Source organism: Mustela erminea, chromosome 17 (assembly GCF_009829155.1).
Source record: "Mustela erminea isolate mMusErm1 chromosome 17, mMusErm1.Pri, whole genome shotgun sequence".
Taxonomy (NCBI): Eukaryota; Metazoa; Chordata; class Mammalia; order Carnivora; family Mustelidae; genus Mustela; species Mustela erminea.
Genome location: NC_045630.1, coordinates 68,730,814 through 68,749,889, shown reverse-complemented (window position 1 = coordinate 68,749,889; position 19,076 = coordinate 68,730,814). Strand labels below are relative to the sequence as shown.

Here is a 19,076-nt window from a genome sequence, read left to right as displayed (position 1 = left end):
TGCACCACCCCCTCTGCCACAGCGGACGGAGCAGTAAGGTGGGATGCGCAGCAGCGCGGGCCTGGCCGACCCCACGATGCCGTGAGCGCCAGCCCCGTGACTGGGGCACTCCCTGCCCTTGTAGATGCGGGGGCGTCACCAGCTCCACCCGTGCACACCCTGCCCGCCGAGCCACACCCCAGGCAGTGAGGCACCAGGTTGGGGGGCCCTCTGGGGCACCCTGAGAGAGCAGGGGGAGGTTCCCTGGCCCCGTTAAAACGTTCTAAAGGAAGAAGGAGCCCTGCCCACCGTCTCCCTGCTCCTGACCTGGCCTTGGTCGCTGCTCCTCTGCCTCTCGTGCTCCAGGACTCCCCCCTCCATGCGGCTTCCCCTGGGACAACCCTGGTCCGTGCGGGATGGCCTCTGCTTCTGCCGGAACCACTCATCTGAGATCTGGGAGCAGCCCCCAGCCCCCACCCCCCACCGGGCTGAGCAGACCCTTGGGCCACACCAAAGAAACCAGAACCCAAGCCCAAGTATCAGAAACGTGTATTCTTTTTCTTTTAATAGTAAACCTCTTTACAACAAATATAGTGAAAGAGTTTTCAAACAAAACTCGTAAGAATCCCGAGGACTTTGTCTTCTTATTGTGTAGAATACTAAGAAAGCGTCACCATACAGCACGGAAAGAAATATTGAAAACAAATCAACAGCCACACGCTTGGACTCGCTCTGCCCAGGACTCAGGAGCAGCCCCAGGAGTGTGGGTGATTGTCGGGTTTGGGGGCACGCCCATGCCTCCCCTCCCTCTCGCTTCTAGGACTTGAATGGGGAAGACAAAGAGAATCCAGATTCTCTCTAGAACATTCCAGCCCCTGCCCCCACACAAATCCCACGCCTTCCCCCATCGCTGACGGTGGAGGAGACTCGAGTCCCAGGGCTCAGGTTTCCTCCACGAAAGCCTGAATTCACCCCCGGCCCACCCCAGGGGGTTCCAAAGAGTCAGTTAAAAATATATAGATATAGATATTTCTAGATACACTTTTACATCATTTCTGTCTCTCCAAAGAAATAAATAATCATCAAGAGAAGGTGCATTAATTCCTTCCTGTCCGAGGTGGGGAGGGCTGGGTAAAGGTCAGGGGTCAGTCTGCTGCGTCGAGCGCACTGCTGGGCGGGGAGGAATGGTGCGTCCCCGTGGAACGGGAGGGCCCTCTTGCCCAGTCCCTGAAAGCTGTGGGAAGGCTGGGGAGGGGCGGGCACGGGAGGACTCCAGTCACTGATTACTTTGGCAAACGCCCAGTTCTTAGGAGGAAGGAGTAGGTGGAGGCAAATTTGGCTTTGTGAGAGGAAGAAATGAAGCCCCCCTTGAGGGACCCACGCGTCTGGCCAGCCAGGAGCCCCTGCCCCCAAGAGAAACCTTGGGATACTGAATTGCAGAAATGTCACATGTTCATTCACAGACCTACCCTGCCCCCCGGGAGAGAGAAGACACGCACACGCACACGCTCACATGGTAATCAGAAGCCAGGTTTGCCATCACAAGGCAGAGGGCAAAACTGGTGATTATTGCACCGTGAACCACAGGGGCTCTCGTCCCGCCCCCCTGTGTCTAGTGGTGGTCGGGCCCAGCTTCCAAAGGTGGGCGGACAGCCGGCAGGACCGGCCTGCGGAGGGACCGTGCCGCTCAGGCTGTACTGCGCACCTGTCGCTCACACGTTCAGCATTTACCGCGCCGACTACGTGCCAGACGCCGGAAAAGGCTCTGCGGACGGACGCGCAAGACTATACCCTAGTGTAGTTCAAGGCCCTGCTCCAGGCCCCTCGACTCCTCAAACTCCCTCCAGGAACCCACGGAGAAGGCCGGGACATGCTGTGTACCCAGTCGGCAGCTGGGGTTTCAACTCTGAGTAAGGGAGGGTCATGGCCCAGACAAAGAAGCAGCTTCCAGAAGGAAGAGGAACATGAGTGGGGCCCTGAAAGCAGGGTGGGGGCAGGGGAGGAGCAGGAAGGGCAGCTGCATGTGTGCAAAGGGCCAGGGGCCAGATGGCCACTCGTGCTTGGAGCCCAGGAGAGCCGGGGCCCCAGGGGCGAAGCAAGGGGGCGACCGCAGGCTCCCCACAACGGTGGTCCCGACCTGTCAAAGCCGAGGGCGGACGGAGCAGGGGCCGGGGTGGTGGCAGGGACCCAGCCGGAGAGGCGTGGAGCCGGCAGCCAGGGTCGCGCAGCACGGCGAGCTCCTATCCCTCTACAGACGCCAGGCTCGCGCACGGGACATGCCCTCGGAGCTCGCCTCGCGGTCGTGGACTGGCCCGGATGGGCTCAAAGACACACACGGGTTTGTCCACGCCCACACACACACACACACACACACACACACACACACTCCGGACGGCCTCGCACACGCTCAGGGTCACGTGCAGTCACACACACCCCTGCTTCTGGTTCCTTCCCTGCGTCAAGTGTCAGAATACTGCAAACGGCTGAGTCCCAGAGGCAGGACTGCAAAGGTGGGCCCTGTCTGTCGTCTACTGTCCCACTGGGATGACGCCCCAGGGAGCGGCGTGCAGGGGAAGGACTGGGCCACACGCCCCGCTGGCCTGCACAGCCACCTGCCCGCGGGGCCCAGCCCCCTCCAGTCTGGTCTGGGCTCCAGCCTGAGGTCCCGGCAGAGGGGGCGGGCTCAGGGAACAAGAACAGCGAGGAGTCTCATCTGTACAGTACGGGCCGCTTGAGTCATTATTATTACAATATACTTTGACAAAAATAGAATCTCATTTCATATCAATACAACAACAACAAAAAAACCAGTTTCCTGGACTGTTACACGGCTAACGTTTTCCAAAGGTTGCTATTTACAATTACAGTAGCCAAGAGGGAAGGTGGGCTGCGGCCGGGGGCGTGGGACAGGAGGTAGCCGACCAGGAGGACGCCCAGAGCAGGGAGGTGGGGTTGGGGGCGGGAGGATGTGGGGGGGGGTACTGGGGAGGGCCCAGGACCCGAGGAGGGAGGTGGCCTCCCACCGTCACGCCAGCCCAGTGTCCCTCCTGCGGGAAGGTCCGTGCAAGGAAAAGCGAGCCCCCACACCCCTGCCCAGCACGCCGAGCCCCTCACCGGAGCACCCCCTCCCCATCCCCCCTGCACTTTCCGGCCTGTTTTCTGGGGCTGCTGCCGGAGGGACGGAGAGCTATTGCACTACATCGCGGAGAAACCTCGAGGGAGGGGAGGGGCCCCGGTTCACCCTCACCCCAGCTCTCGGCCCCTCCTCATGGCTCTCCATCTTTCTCTCCAAATGTGCTTCCAAGGGGTCCCCACCTCAAACCCTGCCCCCAGCCTCAGAATCCCAGGCCAGAAGCTCGGCCAGTACCCCCACACCTCGGGGGTACGTGCTGTGTGCGTGCAGGGGTGCCGGGGGCCAGGCGGGGGTGCTCTGCCCCAGGTGCCTGAGGCCATGGGAAGAGCCCAGGCGCAGAGACCCTTTCCAGAACCTGTGCCTCGCCTCCCCCCGAAACATAAACCCACCCAACAGGCTGACTTTGGGGTTTCAGTCTATTGTAAGGGGTTTTGTCGTTTGGTAGGTTTTTTGGTTATTTCCCTCTGTCTGGGGGGACGGGGTGGGAGGGCTCCGCATGCAGGGCTCGGCACCTGTCCTGTCCCAGAGGCCCATCGGGCTCCCACCCCTCCTGCAGCATATGTGTACAACGTGCAAAGTGTCCCCCCCTTCCCGCAAAAACCCAGCCCCCCCAACCAGTGAAATGGCGGGGGGTGCAGGAAGAGGGGGCGGGACCGTCCTCCTCTCCAAAGCGAGAATCCAAATTAAAAAAAATATAATAATAATAATAATAATATAATAATTATACACAAACGTAACCGTCAACAGGACACGGAGCACAAAAGGAAGTGGGGGTCGAGCGGGAGGAGCCCAGGGCAGGGAGGGGTGGGCGGTGAGATTGTCAGCTCTTCGTCAGGGAGGCCGAGGAGGGGGTGGGGATCGTCACTTTAATGTCTGCGGAGAGAGGAGACCAGCGGGCTCAGGGCCCAGCCCCAGGCCAGGCGCCCCCCGCTCCCCTCTCCCCGCAGGGCTGGGCCGGCTTGGAGGGGCCTGTGGCAGGGCGGGGGCGGCCCAGAGGCCTCCCGGGTGTGGGGGCTCGGGGGCGGGGGCGGCCCCGGGGTGCAGCAGGCCGCGGCGGGAGGGGCGGCGCTACAGTACCCAGGTGTCCAGCCGCATCCTCTTCACAGCGGGGCCCTCGGCCTCGGGCTCCTGGGCCGGGCGCAGCAGGCCCAGCGTGGGCCCGAAGTCCCCCCGTCCGTCGTCCCGGTCCCCGGTCTCGTAGGAGCCGCTGGCCGGGCTGCTGAGGCCGTCGCCAGGCTCGGGGCGGGCGGCCGGGAACACGGCTGGCGGGGGCGGTGCGGGGCTGCGCTCCCGGCTGGGGGACACCGGCTCCGACTTGATGCTGATGTGGGGGTGGGTGGTGACTGTGAGGGCGGCCCCCACGTGGGGCAGCGGGCTGCCCGGGCTGGGCACCAGGACAGAAGCGAAGAGGTGGGGAACGTGGTGGGGGCGGGAGGGAGAGGGAGGAGGTGGGGCAGGGAGGGCCGCACCGGGAGGGCCGCACCGGGAGGGCCGCGGGGGGAGGCAGGAAAGAAGGGAAGGAGCCACGTTAGTTCTTTCCGCTGCGTCACCCAAGACAGCCTGGTGCTCTGGGCTGGCTTGGGAGGGGCTCCGGGGCTGCCTCCCTGCGCCCCAGGTCCCGTGCCATCCGCTGGGGACAGAGCACCTGGGGGGGGGCACCCTGCTCCCGACAGGGACCTCCTCTTCCCAGCCCCAACCCTGCCTTCCCTGAGCCCCCTGCCCGCCCCAGGGCGCCCTGGGACTCACATCAGGCTGCTGAGAGACACGGGGACCAGATGGGGCTGCGGCTGGGGCTGCTGTGGCGGCTGCTGGGGCGGCTGGGGCGGCGGCTGCGGCGGCTGCTGGGGCGGCTGCGGCTGGGGCGGCTGCGCAGGCTGCGTGGGCTGCGGCCAGGCCGTGACGCTGCCTAGTGACAGCCCCCCGGGCGAGCTGAAGGTCGGGAGGGAGGAGAGCTCGGCGCTGCTCAGCTGGTAATCTGCGGGGGGCGGGGGGGACAGAAGGACTCAGCGCCCCCCCAGCGCAGGGACCGGAGAAGGGAACGTGCGCCTCCCAACGGCAGGTGCTGCTTCTCGGCAGGAGGAAGAGATGATTTTAAAACAGCTTAACTATTCTCTTCCCTTTCACCACGGGTAGGTGTCACTTTCAAGATGTCAACTGACAGGGAAAGTCAGGAGGGTCTGACACAGCCCAACCGTCATCGCTTGGACAGACAGGGATTCGTGTGCCTGAGACGGGTGCCTGCGGACCCCGGGCACATGTTGCAGGGGAGCAGACTGCCTCACCGCCCTCTCCCGGGGCCGTGTCCCTGCGCTGCGAGACTGTCAGTGCACAAGGGTCCAGGGGTTCGAGCCGCCGTGTCCACACAGCCACCAGGTGGATGTGCGTGGCCCCAGCTGGGCCTGCGGAGCGGAGCGGCGGCGAGGGCACCCTAACCCCTGTGGCCCCGGCCGGGTTCCCCGCGAGGCGGAGCTCCTTGCTCCTTACTGTCTCGGTCTTAAGGAAGAAGCTGACGTCTGCGCAGCTGATGCCAGGCCGGGCACTCCCACGGCAGCCTGTCTGGGCTGCTTGGCAGAGGTGCCCCGAGGAGCCCAGGGCAATGGCGTTGTGGGGGCGCACAGGCACACCCCACGTGGCCCCCCCACTGCACTCTCACTCAAGGGCTCCCTGCCTGTGCCCTGGTCTTTGTGCAGGGACCACGGCACCACCGCACAACGGAACAAAAAGGGCAAGAGCGAGGCCCCCGGAGGCCCCGGAACCTGGGGCAAGCGACGCACTCGGACTTGTCTGCCCAACACGCACAGCACGAGGCCTGACGGGCGAGGGAAGGCACGCAGGCACGCACCACAGCATCTGGCGCACAGGACGGATCCCAAAGACCGGCCTGGGGCTGTTCCTAATTCACGAGCGAGGCAATCACAGCGTCCGGTGTGGGGGACCCCGGGTGGAGACGGGACCCCGAGCTCCTGGCTAACCCCTAAGTCTCGCCCAGAGACGGTCCCTGCCTCTGGTCTCATAACAACACTGTAGGCTGAGACACAGATCCGTAACAAAAGCTGAGCGAGGGCAGGAAGGAGCCCCCTGGATTCACGGGACGGACAAGGATGCCCGTCCTCGGAGCTCCTGCCTCGCCTGCCATCCCACCGCCAGGAGATGCGAGGGGCCCGGCTCCTGTCCCGCACGTCGCCACCACACTGGGGACCCAACTGTGCGGAGGCCCAGGGTCCCCTGGAAAGGAGGGACATGGCGCACAGGCCGCCTGGCAGCCCACTCGCTCCGGACCCAGAGCGACCCGCGGAACTCTGCGGCCAGCGCCAGTGAGGGGCCGGGCCTGCCCCTTCCCCGGGACACCAGTGGAGCCGGCCTGCCCTCAGCCAGAACTTGAGCAGGAGCCAGGGACTAGGAACACCAGACAGCTAGACGGCAGTGCGTTTCCGTTTGTACGCGGAGGGCCACCTGAAAACACATGCTGTGGAAACGGAGGTGCGCTAGGCGGCTGCAGCAGCTTGCGGACCCAGAGCCACAGCTTCTGGGAGGGCACGAGGGGGCCTACACCTCCCAGCAGGGCCCCGAGGGCAGGCCCCAGGTCAGAATGTGCTTTCACACCACAGTGGCAAACAGTCTGAAGTCTGGCCTTGCCGGGCGCCTGTCCCAGTGTCACAGAGGCCCGCTAACCTCCCCTCCTGCTTCAGGAGACTCCCGAGGGTCGGACACGATGGCAGGAAACCACCGCTGCGTTTCGGGGTTTCCAAACACTGGAGCTCCGAAACAGTGGTCTGTGCTGCTCTCTGCCGCCCACCCCGCCCGCCCTCCACTCTTCTAGAAGAGGAGACCGGCCCCTGGGGGCACAGCCATCTGCGGCTGCCCACGGGCCCCATACAGACAAGGGCCGCAAGCACAGGGCTGAGGGCGCAGGGCTGAAGGGTGACCACACGACACCTGGGCAGGGACATCTGCATGCGGACGCGGTTGGCGGGGCCCGGCCCCTCACCGTGGCGGGGCTGCCCCAGCTCCCTGTCTGGCCCCAGGGGGCTTCCCTGTGTCTGCAATGGTGTGGTTCTAGCTTTGTTCCCAGGGAGGAGGCAGGAGCGTGCGACCACCTATGCAGGTTTCTGGAGCAGGGGCTGGGGAGGCGGGAGTTTAAGGGCCTTTTGGTCTAGTCTGATCCAGCACAACACAGCCGCAGCACAAGCCAGTCCCGGGACTGGGACCCTGTGGAGCACCTGAGGTCTCGGCGGGAGAAACAAATCCTCAGACACAAGGTGCTGAGGCGTTTCCCCGTGAGCAAGTCCGGTGTGGAACGCAGGCCAGGATGGCCCAGAGCGTCACCAACTGCTCCCAGGAGGGGACTGTGGGGGACTCAGGAGGGCCTGAGCACGGGGTGTCCTGTGCGAATTCTTCCACCCAGAGGCTCCCCGCCATGTCTCCGAGCGGCTCTCCGCCCGCACACCCTGCCCCACCTTCGTCAGCTCCCTCTCCTCCCTCCTCCCCGAGCCCCTCTTGGCGCTCCTGGCAGTCGGGCAAACCTCCCTGACAGACTTCTGTCTCTGGCCTGCTCCGCCGGCGCCGTCTCCCTCACCTCCTCCTGCTGCTCCTCCAGGAGAGCCTTGCTGTGCTGGGCTGTGCTGCCCAGACCATGCCCCTCCCCTCCCCTCCCCTCCCCAGCCCTGGGCCCCCTGGTCAGCCGACCTCTGGCTTGGCTCCTCCTCAGACAGGAGGCTCCCTAAGGGCAGGGACTCCTTTCTCCATTAGATTCTAGATTAAAAATGGGGAATACCTACTTATTAACTTGAATTTCAGACAAAACAATGAGTAATTTTTTAACATTTTAGCAGAAGAAAGTCTTTGACACGCACTTATCCTCAAAAATTGTGTTTTATTTGAAATTCAAATTTCAGTGGGCATCGGTTTCTACTTGCTGACCCTGGCAACCTCCGTCAGGTGGGGGCTCCCCTCCCCCCCAGCGACTCTCTCCTGCTCCCCCTCGGGCCCCGGTCCAGCCCCAAGGCCAGGCCCCTCGGTGGGCGGGGAGGCCGCGGAGCCCAAGCACTCACCTGTGTTGTAGGCAGTGGGCATGGAGGAGAAGGGGAGGCCCTGGCTGAGTAAACTGGGCGTTGCCACGGAAACCACTGGCGTGGTGAGCGAGTGGGTGGACTGGGAGGCCCCGAGGCGCTGGGCATTGTTCTGCAGGAGGAAAGGGGTCGGTCGGTGGATGGTCGTCACCAGGCAGGTGGCGGGAGGGTGGGCTGCCTTCCCCCCAGCCCTCCTGTCCAAGGACAGGCTGAGGCCCCAGGCCCCCAACAGCCCTAGGCTCGGTCTGGAAGGGCGAAGGCGGACAGGCAGGACTGCTGGCGCGTTCGCAGAGAGGCCGAGACCCGGGGCGGGAGACGCGCCTGGCCGGGCGGAGAAGCAGACTGGGCCGCCCTCCCTGCCCGTCTCGCCGCACGCCCAGCCGGAGCGTGCGGGCCTCTGTGCGGGAACGCCGGGCCTGGCGTGGCGCAGGCCCGCGTGTGCACACACGTGTGCGGGGCTGTCAGCCCCATCCGCCGCTGAGTCACTTGTTTATTCCAGCCCCACACTGCGGCCGAAACTGCCGACGTGTTGGCCGCCAAAACCCGCTGCCTTTTCCAGCCTCCCTGGCCCCCGTCGGGGAGCCGGGGAGGGAGAGGCCCCGCCCTTGCGGCAGGTGGTGGCCAGTGTGCACACGGGAGGGCGCGTGCGCAGCTGCCGTTGCCTGAGCACATGCGGGGTGCGCTGCGTGCGGGACCAGCAGGGCCAGGCAGAGGGGCTGTGGTGAGCCCCTCTCCCACACGCCCAACCCCCAGCCCCAGGTAAATCTGGCTCAGCCTGGGATCTCTGCGCTCTGGGAACGCGCTGTCGTTGCCCGCCGGCCCCCTGCTAAGGAGGCCCCCGTCCTGGGTCCCAAGCTCAGCAGGATGGAGCGGGGGCAAGTCCGGCGCAGCCCCCCCAAGACGGGCATCTTGGGGCCCCAGCAGGCAGGCCCGCTGAGGCTTGGGGCCGGCCCCTACCCCATGCACACGCGCGTGCGCACACGCAGAGCAGAGGAGGTGTGGGTGAACACGGCACACAGGCACGCACACACAGGTACAGGCACGTGCACATCTGACCCCCGACCCCTGCCCCATTCAGCCCTGGACCCCGCCCAGCACGGAGGAAACACCGCACAGCACACAGGCCGCTGGAGGGACGGGGCGCACGCTCCCCAGGGCCGCGCAGGGCCACAGGCTGACCCAGGGCTCCAAGCCACCACACACGTCTCTGGGCCTCACTTACCAGATCTAAGTGGTCCTCCGTCTGGGAGCGGAAATGAAAGCAAGGGGCGGTTCAGTGTACGGCCCTGGCCCTCGCCTCACTCCCCGGCCCCCACGGCCGCCCCGTCCACCCCCTCGCACAGGAGCAGGACAGCTGTGCAGCCCGGACAGGGCTCTTTGGTGTCCACACTGACTCCAGAAAATGCCACAGCCCGATGTCCACCAGTTAGGAACCAGTTAGGAACCCGTCACGATCCAAGCCTCGTCTTTCCGTGGCGCTGGCAAACCTCCCCCCTGCCCCTCCCTGGCACAGAACCTTGTCTCCCACCTCCTGTCCCTTCCTCCTGCCCTCACGGGTGGCACGTCCACGTTCCGACCTCTCGGAGGGCCCTCTGGAGAGCGAGAGCTCACAGAAAGTCCAACTTTCGTGGTCTCCCTTGGGCAGTCCCACAGACCGGCTGGCCGGCATCCCTCCTGCCGGAGCTCAGCTCTTCCCCACCCCCAGCCCCTGCCCCTCGGTGCAGACCCCCACTCACCAGATGATGCATCAACCCCTTTCCTCCCTGGGAGGTGATGACCCTCAGGTCAGGCTTGCGACTGGGGGCTCCGAGCTGGGCGCCGTGGGTGGGCGGAGGTGGAGACTTGGCAGGGATGCCCTTGTTCAGAGTGCTGCCGTTGGCCACGGGCAGGAGCCCAGGAGAAGCCCGAGCACTGACATAGCCATTCCCTAGAGGAGGAAAGGGCGTCAGAGGACAGATGCGGACCCAGCCCTCCACCCCTGTGAGGACTCCACACTCAGGCTCGCGGGGACTGCTGAGCTCTCTGATCCTCCCCGAAAACCCCCGTCCTAGGAGAAGAGGAGAAGCCCCCTCACTCCGGAATTACCGGATTATTCCCTTGGCTCTAGGCAATGTGGGCCAGAACACAGGGGCAAAAGCTCCAGAGCCAGAAGCCGCGTGGCCTCGCCTCCCCACCTCCCTTCTGGTAACACAGGACAGGGTGTCCAGCACCTTCCGACCCCATGACCTGCCCTGACTTCTCACAGGGGCCCGGCTGCAGATGGGGAGGGCAGCCTGGGACTTGGGCCTCCGCAAGGACCCCCGAGGCACCCCAACCACTCAGACTGCAGCTTTGGCCAGAGACGGGGTACACGGGACAGGACGCCCACGGCCCCGGGGGAGATGAGCCGTCGGCCGGTGGTGGTGCTGTTGCTGGTCACGGGGGACCGATAACACCCCCCCCCCACAACTGGTGACCACCAGTGTCATAAGGACCTCGTGCGTTTGCGCCACCATCTACACAGGCCCCCTCATTCATCCGAGCTCACTGAACCCTCACGCTGAACCTCGTGAGGCAGACGGGAGGGGGGTGAGCCCCAAGCCCAGGATGGGGAACTCGAGGCCTGGTGGGCAGAGGCACACGGACTCGTCCAGGGCAACGTGGCAGGCTGGACGTCATGCCAGCCCCCACCCACATTCCATATGCTGGGCCTGGGCACAGGGAAGGCCCGCCTCGGCCTGGAGACTGCAGGCCCTTCTCCGGCCCTCTTCGCCCTCCTCAGACATGAAAGGATGGCCACCGTGCCCTCCACGCCCCGACCCTGGTGCCCCGTCACTCCCAACGATGCACTGGATGGTGCCTGGGGCTAAGCTGCAGACTCTAAAGCCCAGAGACGTGGGGACAACCACAGCTCTGAGTGTCACCTTGCTCTGTCCCCCGGGAACACACCGTTCCCCTCCAAGGGTGGGGCTGCCGCCATCCCAATTTCCGGATCACTCCGGGGACGGCAGGAATGTCGGCATGACGTCAACGGTGACATCTGAAGTCATCGTCACCAGCCAGCCAGCAGCACAGGGCCGGGGAGAGGCTGTCGGCGGCCGGGGGTCCGAGCAGGAACGCGTCGGCAGCGCCAGACACAGGCATCCTCCAGAACCCACCCAGACGCCCCGCTCACCAGAGAAGCCTCGCCTCCCTCTCCCCCCGCGGAGACGTGGGTCTCTTCTTCCCGTCTGTCGGGATTCCCTGAGCCTCCGTCTCTGGTGGCCGCCCACGCCAGTTAGGGCTGCGGACCACCCTCGGGCTCAACTCGGGCCCTGGGGCCTGCGAGGCCACCGAGCCGACCACTCACCGACAGGGCTGGGGCAGGCTCCGTTAGCACTGTTGAGGTCGCCCCCCAGCATGGCCCCTGGGGACAAACAGAGCCACAGTGAGCTGGCGGGACGGCACCTTCCACGGCAGGACCCAGGCCCGCAGAGCGGCAGGAGCCCTGGTCCCTCCCCTCAGGAGCCACCCAAGCGAGCGACGGAGGGCTGTGCTGGGCGAAGGGTAACTCCTGCTGGTAACGGAAGCCCCGAGCGCCCGGCGGGCCTCCTCCCCACCTCACCTGCGCTGGCCGGCCGCTGGGGCAGGCCCGGGGACACGCTGTTCCTCTGCAGCGCTGGCTGCTGGGGGGACAGGAGCCGCGGGTCCGTGAGGGATGACGTCACCAAGGAAGGGGTGACCAGAGAGCCGCTGGGATTGCTGAACTGCAGGGAGCTCTGACTGGACACAGGCACCGTGACGGGCATGGCGAAGTTGGGGGCCGGCACAGCGGACTAGACAGAAGATGGAGAAGCGGGGTCAGGCCAGGCGACACCCCCACCCTGGACCCACTGTGGCTGGGCTGGACAGGCAGGCCCGGGTTCCTGGATCCTGGGCTGTGTGTGCGAGGGTCCACGGCTCATGCTCTCCCGCCTGGCCCTCTCGGAGGCGGTTTGCTGGAGGGAGCGCTTTGGGACAGAGCTCTGGCCCAGAGAACGAGACCTGCTCGCAGCGGACGGGGCCAGGGACCCCCAAAGGCCCCCAGTGGAGGCGGGTTAGTCCTCAGCCAGGCGGGACACACGGGGAGCAGGTTAGAGGGCCTGAGGACAGACCCACACGCACCCACGCAGCTGGGGACGGCCTGCACCGAGGCTCGGGACCCATGTCACCTGTGCTCCCTCAGCGGGTGGCTCGGGCCAGCGGTGTCCATGAAGGACCCCGGACACCCGGCCCTACTCTCCTGCTGGCTACGGCCCTCACGTCATCTACACACGCCCTGCGGCCGCTCCCGGCCCGCACTCCGCCCACACGGAGACTCAGCCAGGGCCACGGGCACCCACAGCGCGGCTGGGTGGCGCCTCGCTGGTGACGGCCAGCCACGGCGCGGGACGGGCGTCGGGGGGCGGCCGGGGGCCGGCGGAAGCCACACCATGCACCGCGGGAGGCGGCCCCATGCGACTACTCACGGCCAGTCTATAACTCTGCATCATTTTATCAAATTCCTCGTCTATCTTTTTATACTTCTCCTCCGTCTGGGGGGTCAGGGCAAACACCTCGTCCGCCTCGGGGCTCTCACACTCCCTGTGCTTCTTGTGCAGCGCCTGGGGGCCGGAAGGGGCCGACAGACAGGCGGTGAGTGGGGCTCACCCCGTAGCGCCGGAAGAGCCCGTCCAGCTCCTCGCTGGCGCGCCGGTACTTGTCCTCCAGCAGGGGGCTCTGCTCCAGCGAGTCCTCCCCGTCGGGCTCGGGGCTGTCACAGCCGTTGAAGCCCTTCTTCCTCAGGGTCTGCAACCGCAGCAGGGCGTCAGCCGGCGTCAGCAGGGCGGGGTCCCCGACGCCCTCCTACCTTCTCCCCACCCCCTTCCTCAGGGTCCCCAGCATGTCCCGGCCGCCCCCTTCTCCTCCTCGTGTTACTGTGGGAACACGTGGTGGGTTCAGGACGTGGGGGGGGGGGTTGTGCGAGTGGCTCAGGCCCCAGGGCTCCCCGCGGGGTGGGTTGGGGCGGGGGCCCACAATGCACCTGGCACAGACCCCTGCTTCCCAGGTGACAGGTGGGTGGGGCCCTGGGGGGATGGGCTGGGAGCTGATGCCGGGGAGGGGGGCCAGCCCCTGCCTGACCACCCCCAGTACCCCACGAGGGAAAGGCAGCCCTACTCACAGGAAGAGGGGGAGAGACGCGGAGACAGAGACAGAGGAAGAGGCCCTAGGAAGCTGGCGTACAGGGAGCCCCTGCTGTGCGACCCCCCCACACGCTGTCCTTGCCAGGGGGCCCTCGCCATGTCGGGGACCACCTGGTAGGTGTGGAGCAGACCCCAGAGTTCCCTCTTCCTGCTCTAAACACCTTCACAGACGCTCGTTCTGTCGTTAGTGGATAACGAATGTACGTCTTCCGTTCTAGTTGAGAGTAATCTCTTTTCTCTATTACAGAACTAAGGTAACTTCTTCCACATCTTGGAGTTCAAGCGGGAGGCCCAGCCTGTGGCTTCCCGGGCACCCGCCTCACTGGCATAAGTTCTGTTCCCTGAAAGCACGCACGCCCCGTGGGAGAAGCAGGAACTGGGTTGTCTCGTTTAAGTCCCACCACACCCTTCCAAGCTCGCCCCGGCCCTCCTTCATGGACGTGGGCACCACGGCCCGAGGACACATGGCCAGGAAAGGCCACCACTGGATTCCAAGGCCTGTGTCCTCCGACAGCCTGCAATGCTGGCTTGTTTTGAAACAGAAAACTGAACCCCAGGGACCCACAAAGGGACAGAGGCAGAGCGGGAGAGCTGGAAACAGGAAGAAAGACAGAGACGGAGTCAGATGCAAGAACAGACCGACGATGGACGAGAGAAAAAGAAAGAACCAGGGGGAGACGGAGCAGAGGGGCGTCCTGCCAGCCTCACAGGCACGAGTGGAGGCGCAGCGGGCTGGGCGGGCAGCCGCCGGCCGGCCGGCGTGCACACTGGGCCGGCGGCTGCCCGCCCGCCGCCTCGGTCCGGACGCGGGAGCGTGCGCGCCCAGGCCCACCTCGATGATGTCGGCGTTGGTGCGGCTCTCGTGCGGCTCGTTGTACTCGGTGTACTTGAGCAGGACCTTGTCCATGTCGGTGCTGGCGTACTGGAACAGCTTGTTGGAGTGGTTGAAGATGATGAGCGCGATCTCGCAGTCACAGAGCACGCTCAGCTCGTACGCCTTCTTCATCAGCCCGAACTTACGCTTGGTGAATGTCACCTGCGGGCGGCAGGCAGGGCCGGCGGGGTGGGGCTCAGTAAGAGCCTGCTCTGGAGCCCCTGGCCTGGGGGTGGGCGGGGACAGGCCAGCACCTTCCGGCCGCGTAGGCCACCGTGCAGCGCAGAGCTGCCTCGTGGAAGGGGGGAGAATCTGGACGGACAGAGCTCCACGGACAGAGAATCTGGACGGACAGAGCTCCACGGGGGAGAATCTGGACAGACAGAGCTCCACGGACAGAGTGGGTCAGGGAGGAAAACGGGAGGGCTTCCCAGACCTTCCCCTGCTGTGGCAAGACGGGGAGAATTAATCTTGGGGAACAGGGTGTGCCTGGGCATGGCCTGAAGCTGGCGTATGGCCCCTGGGTGGGGTGCGCCAGGGGGGTACTTGGGGGGGACACCCAGGTCTCCTCTTACAGCAGCAGATAAGCCTTGGAGTTCTAAGATACAGAGTTCCGAGAGCTGCAGGGAGCTGGGGGTTCCTCTCCTCCCACTTCAGTCCTTCCCCTTCCGTAATAGCCTCCAGAGGCCCCCTCCTCAAGGAAGCCCTCTTGGACTAGCAGGAGCGAGTGGAGGCAGAGGCCAGCTCCCTGCCCTCACCCCCTCCACGTGGCTCCAATACCCCTTCTCACCTGTCGGTTCCGCTCATCAGTGATCCGCTGGATCTGAATCTTTTTCCTCCCCATCTTCTCCGGGGATCCTCAGTGCTGGGGGCAGGGATCGCTGGGTGGCGGGTCTGGGCGCGCCTCACACTGTGCTCATGAACGGCCTGGGACCAGGGCTCAGTTCATGGTCTGCAGGACAGCTTCTGCACAGCGTCCTGGGAGGGGAGGGGAGGGTCACGAGAGGACAGTCAGCCCTGGCTAGCACTAGCACTCAGGCCAGGCTCACCGCACCCGGGAGAGGCTGGCGGCATCCACCCCATCCTCAAGATGGGGACATGGGGGTGCCCTGAGGCAGCAGCAGGCCCTTACGCCCAGGCCCAGGCCCCAGACCAGGCTCTTTCCACACCAGCGCTGCTGCTCTCGGGTTCCAGATCACACAGAGTTAGTTGGCTTCCAAGGGTCTGGGTCCTGGAAAATGCCCCCAGCCCTCTCCTCTGCCCAGAACCCACCTGGAGTAGAGACAGCTAGGTTTGCCGACCGCCCCTCGGGCCTAAAGGAGCACTGCCATTCGCAGCGCCCGGTGCAGAGAGCACCTCCTACCAGGGCCACGCACTGCTAACCCTGGTGCCAGGACAGGTGCACTCTGCGGCCCAGGGTCAAGCACACAGAGCAGCCTGGAGCCTGGGGGCCCGGGGTGGGGCTGGGGCTGCAGAGCCTCCTCCTCCTCCTCCCTCGAGGGCTGCTCCACGCCCGTATCCCCCTCTCCTCCATGGGCCTCTGCCTCAAAGTTCTGCTTCAAGAGCCACTTCTGCTGCTTAAAATAAACAGATACATACACCACCCCCCCACAGCAGAGTCTGCAAGCTTTCTTCGCGCGGGGGTCCACGGCGATCCACAACTATTTTGGGCCCCGTGGGCCATTCGGGTCTGCACAACACGTAAACACAGACGGGCCACAGGGCTCAGGGACAACAACAGGCACAGGGGCAGCTGCGGCCCCGAGGGCTCAGCCTGCAGATGCCCGCTCTGGGGGACCATGCCACGTCTAGGACCCGAGTCCAGTCTGGGCTCCAGCCCTTCCCAGCCTTGCCCCCCCATCCCGGAAGCACGGATCAAGGACGGAGCCGCTGGCGTGCGCCGAGGCTGCCGGCCTCCAGGAGCATGCAGACGCACCCCCCGCATCTTCCGCAGGTTCAGCAGCCAGCTGGGCGGCTCCAGGGCGGACCAGTGTGTGCGGAGGGAAGCCCAGGCTGACCCAGGAAGTGCCCGCGCTCAGGTGTGGGCGGTGCCCAGACAGGCTGGGTGAGCCCTCAGGGACTGGATGGACCTGGGGTGGGATGGAGGCACGCGATGAGCCCATGGCCCCTTGGGCTCTGTGAATGGGGAGAATCAGAGGTGGAGCCTTCTGGGAGAAGGGCCGGGGGTGGGGGGGTAGGGAGCAGGAGGTCCATGCTTTCCAAAGCCACTCTGGGTCTGAGGAAGAGCATTGGCCGTGGAGGTCCAGCCTGACCCCCAACCACAGAGCTCCAGGCAGAGACCCTACAGCACAGTCCAGCAGGTGGGGTCTCAGTGCCCCCAACCTGAGCAGAGAGGACAGGCACACTTTCAGGGGCTGCTGAGTCTTCCCTGAGCCTTTCCAGCCCCCCTCAACCACGGCCCCTGAGGTCCCACAGTAGACGGCAGAGCTCAGCCTTGGCAGCTCGGTCAAGGAGGGCAGGGGAGAGGGAGGGGAGGCAGGGAATCTGTACTTGGGAGGAGTCAGGAACACCCCTTCCCATCAGTTCCTGCCCCTAGGACTGGCCCTCAGGCTCTCCCTAGCCCAGCTGGAAAGAGAGCTTCTGCTCTGTCGGTAACAACCCCATGGCACTCCCGCACAGCCAGAGGGATCCTCCATCCCCCTCTCCGCGACAGGGATCCCAAACCTCTTCCTCTCTCCCTTGTTCTCCGGGTACTCCTTGGGTCCTGGGCCCCCTACTGTCCCCACGGGACAACAGCCACCCAGCCCCCGCAGCCCTGAGTGGCCCAGCAGCCGCCCCACTCCTTGCCTATAGCTCCATCTCTGCCAAAGACCACGTGGAAGGCCCCAGCCCAAGGATTTCAGCCCCCATCAATCCATTTCCCAGTACAACCCCAAAGCTGTGTTCCTCAGAGCTGCGGGACTCTGGGCTCGCGGGGAGGGCGGAGAGGGGCGCGGAGAACAAGGGGGCCACGACGACGGCTTTTTCTTGGAAAGCCTGGCCCGGCCTCGTGTAACGGGTTTCACGGCCGCCCTCCCAAGCTCAGAGCGTCTACCTTCCCTCCGCTACCCAGGCCCCCAGCTCCCTCTCGCCGCCTTTTGTGCAAAAGCAAATTCTTGCTGGGATGTGGCCTCTTATCAGCTTCGGGCCAGTTCTCTCTCTTCCTCCAAGTGGGGAGAGAGCCTCTCTGTGCTCCTGGGAGCCCTGCAAAGTCCTTCCTGCAGTCTGACCTCGTTCCCTCGGTCCTCAGGGTCCCTGCCCTTCTAGCACTTACCACCACCGCACACTGGCTACATCCCCGCGCTTCCGTTCCATGCCCGGCTCCCCGGGAGCTCGAGCTCCAGCCGGAGGAGCCACGTCCGGCCTTTTCGCACTCTACCCCCCCCAAGGAGGAGCTCAGGAAGGCTCTGCTCAGACGAGGACCGTCTCCCCCACGACCCTGTGAGAAGGCCTTCTTGTGGTCTCACTCCGGTCAGTCCCGCTGCGGGACCTGCAGCCTCTCACTGTGCCCCTGAACTTGTATGTTTGGACAGCACCGGCCCTCCGAGCGTGCCCGCCTCTCTGGGCCGGGCCTCAGCCCTCCCCATCCTTGGGCTGCCTGGTGCAGAGGGTGAGACTCTGAAGTCTGCGGAGCGGCCCCGAGCACATGGAGATGGAGAGGATGGGGTTGCTTAGGCAACTGTCGCCTGGCAACCAGCTCCCTGGCTGATCTCCTACACCACCCCCCCACCCCCGCTTCATGCTGGGGGAGCTGGGATGCAAGAGGGATCAGGGCTGAAGAGATAGGGAAGCCACAGAGGACCCCCGCCCCAAGCATCCTCTGACCAGAGTGGAGTCAGGGACAAAAAGACCAGGCCCAGTCTGTCCCCTCTGCCAGGGGAGCCCCGGACTCCACGCTTCCTGCCCCCCCCCCACGCTGCTCCTGTCCCTGTGCCTGCAACGCCAGAGGACGAGGTGCCCCTGCCCTGGGCAGTCCTTCCTTCTATCTGACCAAGAGCCCCCCACGGAGCAGGCTGGGTCTCTGATAACCTCCCCCCCTTCCACCCGTGCTGCCTGCTCCACCTGGCCCAGAGTCTGAGCGCCCTGGGGCCAGAACACGAATTCACCCGTGACTTTGGAAGGAGGGTGGCTGGGGCCTGGATGGGCCCCGAGGACCCTACATGGACCCCATCAGGGTGAAGGAGGCCCGTCCTGTCCCGCTTCCCTCCCACAGTTAGGAAGATCCTGATGAACACCTGGGCCTCCCTGATTAGCCCCCGCCCGGTGACCTAACGCAGCCAGGAGCCAGAGGCCCGAACAGCTGTTCTTCTGGGGGCACCTCTGCCCCCTGGCCCGGCCTGCCCCCATTCGGCCTCTTCTTCCCGGCCCTCTCCCGTCCTCTAGGAAGCCCTCCCAGCCCTGACTTTTGGCTGTCTCTCCTGGAGCCCAGGGCTGGAGGGGGCTTAGCAAGCTGCTGTGGACACAGCGGGGTTGGCTGGGTTGGCTGTCCGGCTCTGCTGGCCCCAGGGCCCGCCTGACCTCAGGACCCAGCTACGGGTCCTCGGGCTGGCAGCATCTGTGTCACCGAAAGCAGCCCCTGGAAGGCTCTGGCAGTTTCTGCTTCTCCCACTCAAGGCAGTGCCGGTAGGACAGAGCTGGGCAGGCTGGCCTCCTGGGGGCAGGGAGTGGGGACAGGGAGAGCACAGGGGGAGGGGACGGCAGCTGGGCCAAGCCCAGGAGGCAGGCACAGACCCACCTTCTTTAGGGAAGGCAGCGGCAGAGCAGCCCCGGCAAACGGGAAGGGGGCTGGGGGGCTGACACCACCTGACAGGGACCCCGAGGGCCACCTGTCCAAGCTGGGA

At 65.2% G+C, this 19,076-nt stretch overlaps 1 protein-coding gene across 7 annotated transcripts in view; it reads right to left on the bottom strand.

The window, feature by feature from the left end:
- Nucleotides 1-1,318: 1,318 nt before the first annotated feature.
- MEF2D (myocyte enhancer factor 2D) overlaps nucleotides 1,319-19,076 on the bottom strand; it is a 29,684-nt gene continuing 11,926 nt past the window's right edge. The window contains exons 2-12 of one of the 7 annotated variants that reach the window (XM_032318102.1): nucleotides 15,026-15,213; nucleotides 14,194-14,397; nucleotides 12,648-12,782; nucleotides 11,765-11,975; nucleotides 11,510-11,566; nucleotides 9,918-10,108; nucleotides 9,404-9,424; nucleotides 8,165-8,293; nucleotides 4,859-5,091; nucleotides 4,190-4,496; nucleotides 1,319-3,985 (exon numbers count right to left, since the gene is read on the bottom strand). In XM_032318102.1, the coding sequence (XP_032173993.1) occupies nucleotides 3,974-3,985; nucleotides 4,190-4,496; nucleotides 4,859-5,091; nucleotides 8,165-8,293; nucleotides 9,404-9,424; nucleotides 9,918-10,108; nucleotides 11,510-11,566; nucleotides 11,765-11,975; nucleotides 12,648-12,782; nucleotides 14,194-14,397; nucleotides 15,026-15,079 (1,554 nt within the window). In that variant the 5' untranslated portion in view covers nucleotides 15,080-15,213 and the 3' untranslated portion in view covers nucleotides 1,319-3,973. Of the gene's footprint in view, nucleotides 3,986-4,189; nucleotides 4,497-4,858; nucleotides 5,092-8,163; nucleotides 8,294-9,403; nucleotides 9,425-9,917; nucleotides 10,109-11,509; nucleotides 11,567-11,764; nucleotides 11,976-12,647; nucleotides 12,783-12,828; nucleotides 12,967-14,193; nucleotides 14,398-15,025; nucleotides 15,214-19,076 lie in introns of all 7 variants that reach the window. The other 6 variants (XM_032318103.1, XM_032318101.1, XM_032318106.1 and 3 more) reach the window with 6 other exon arrangements.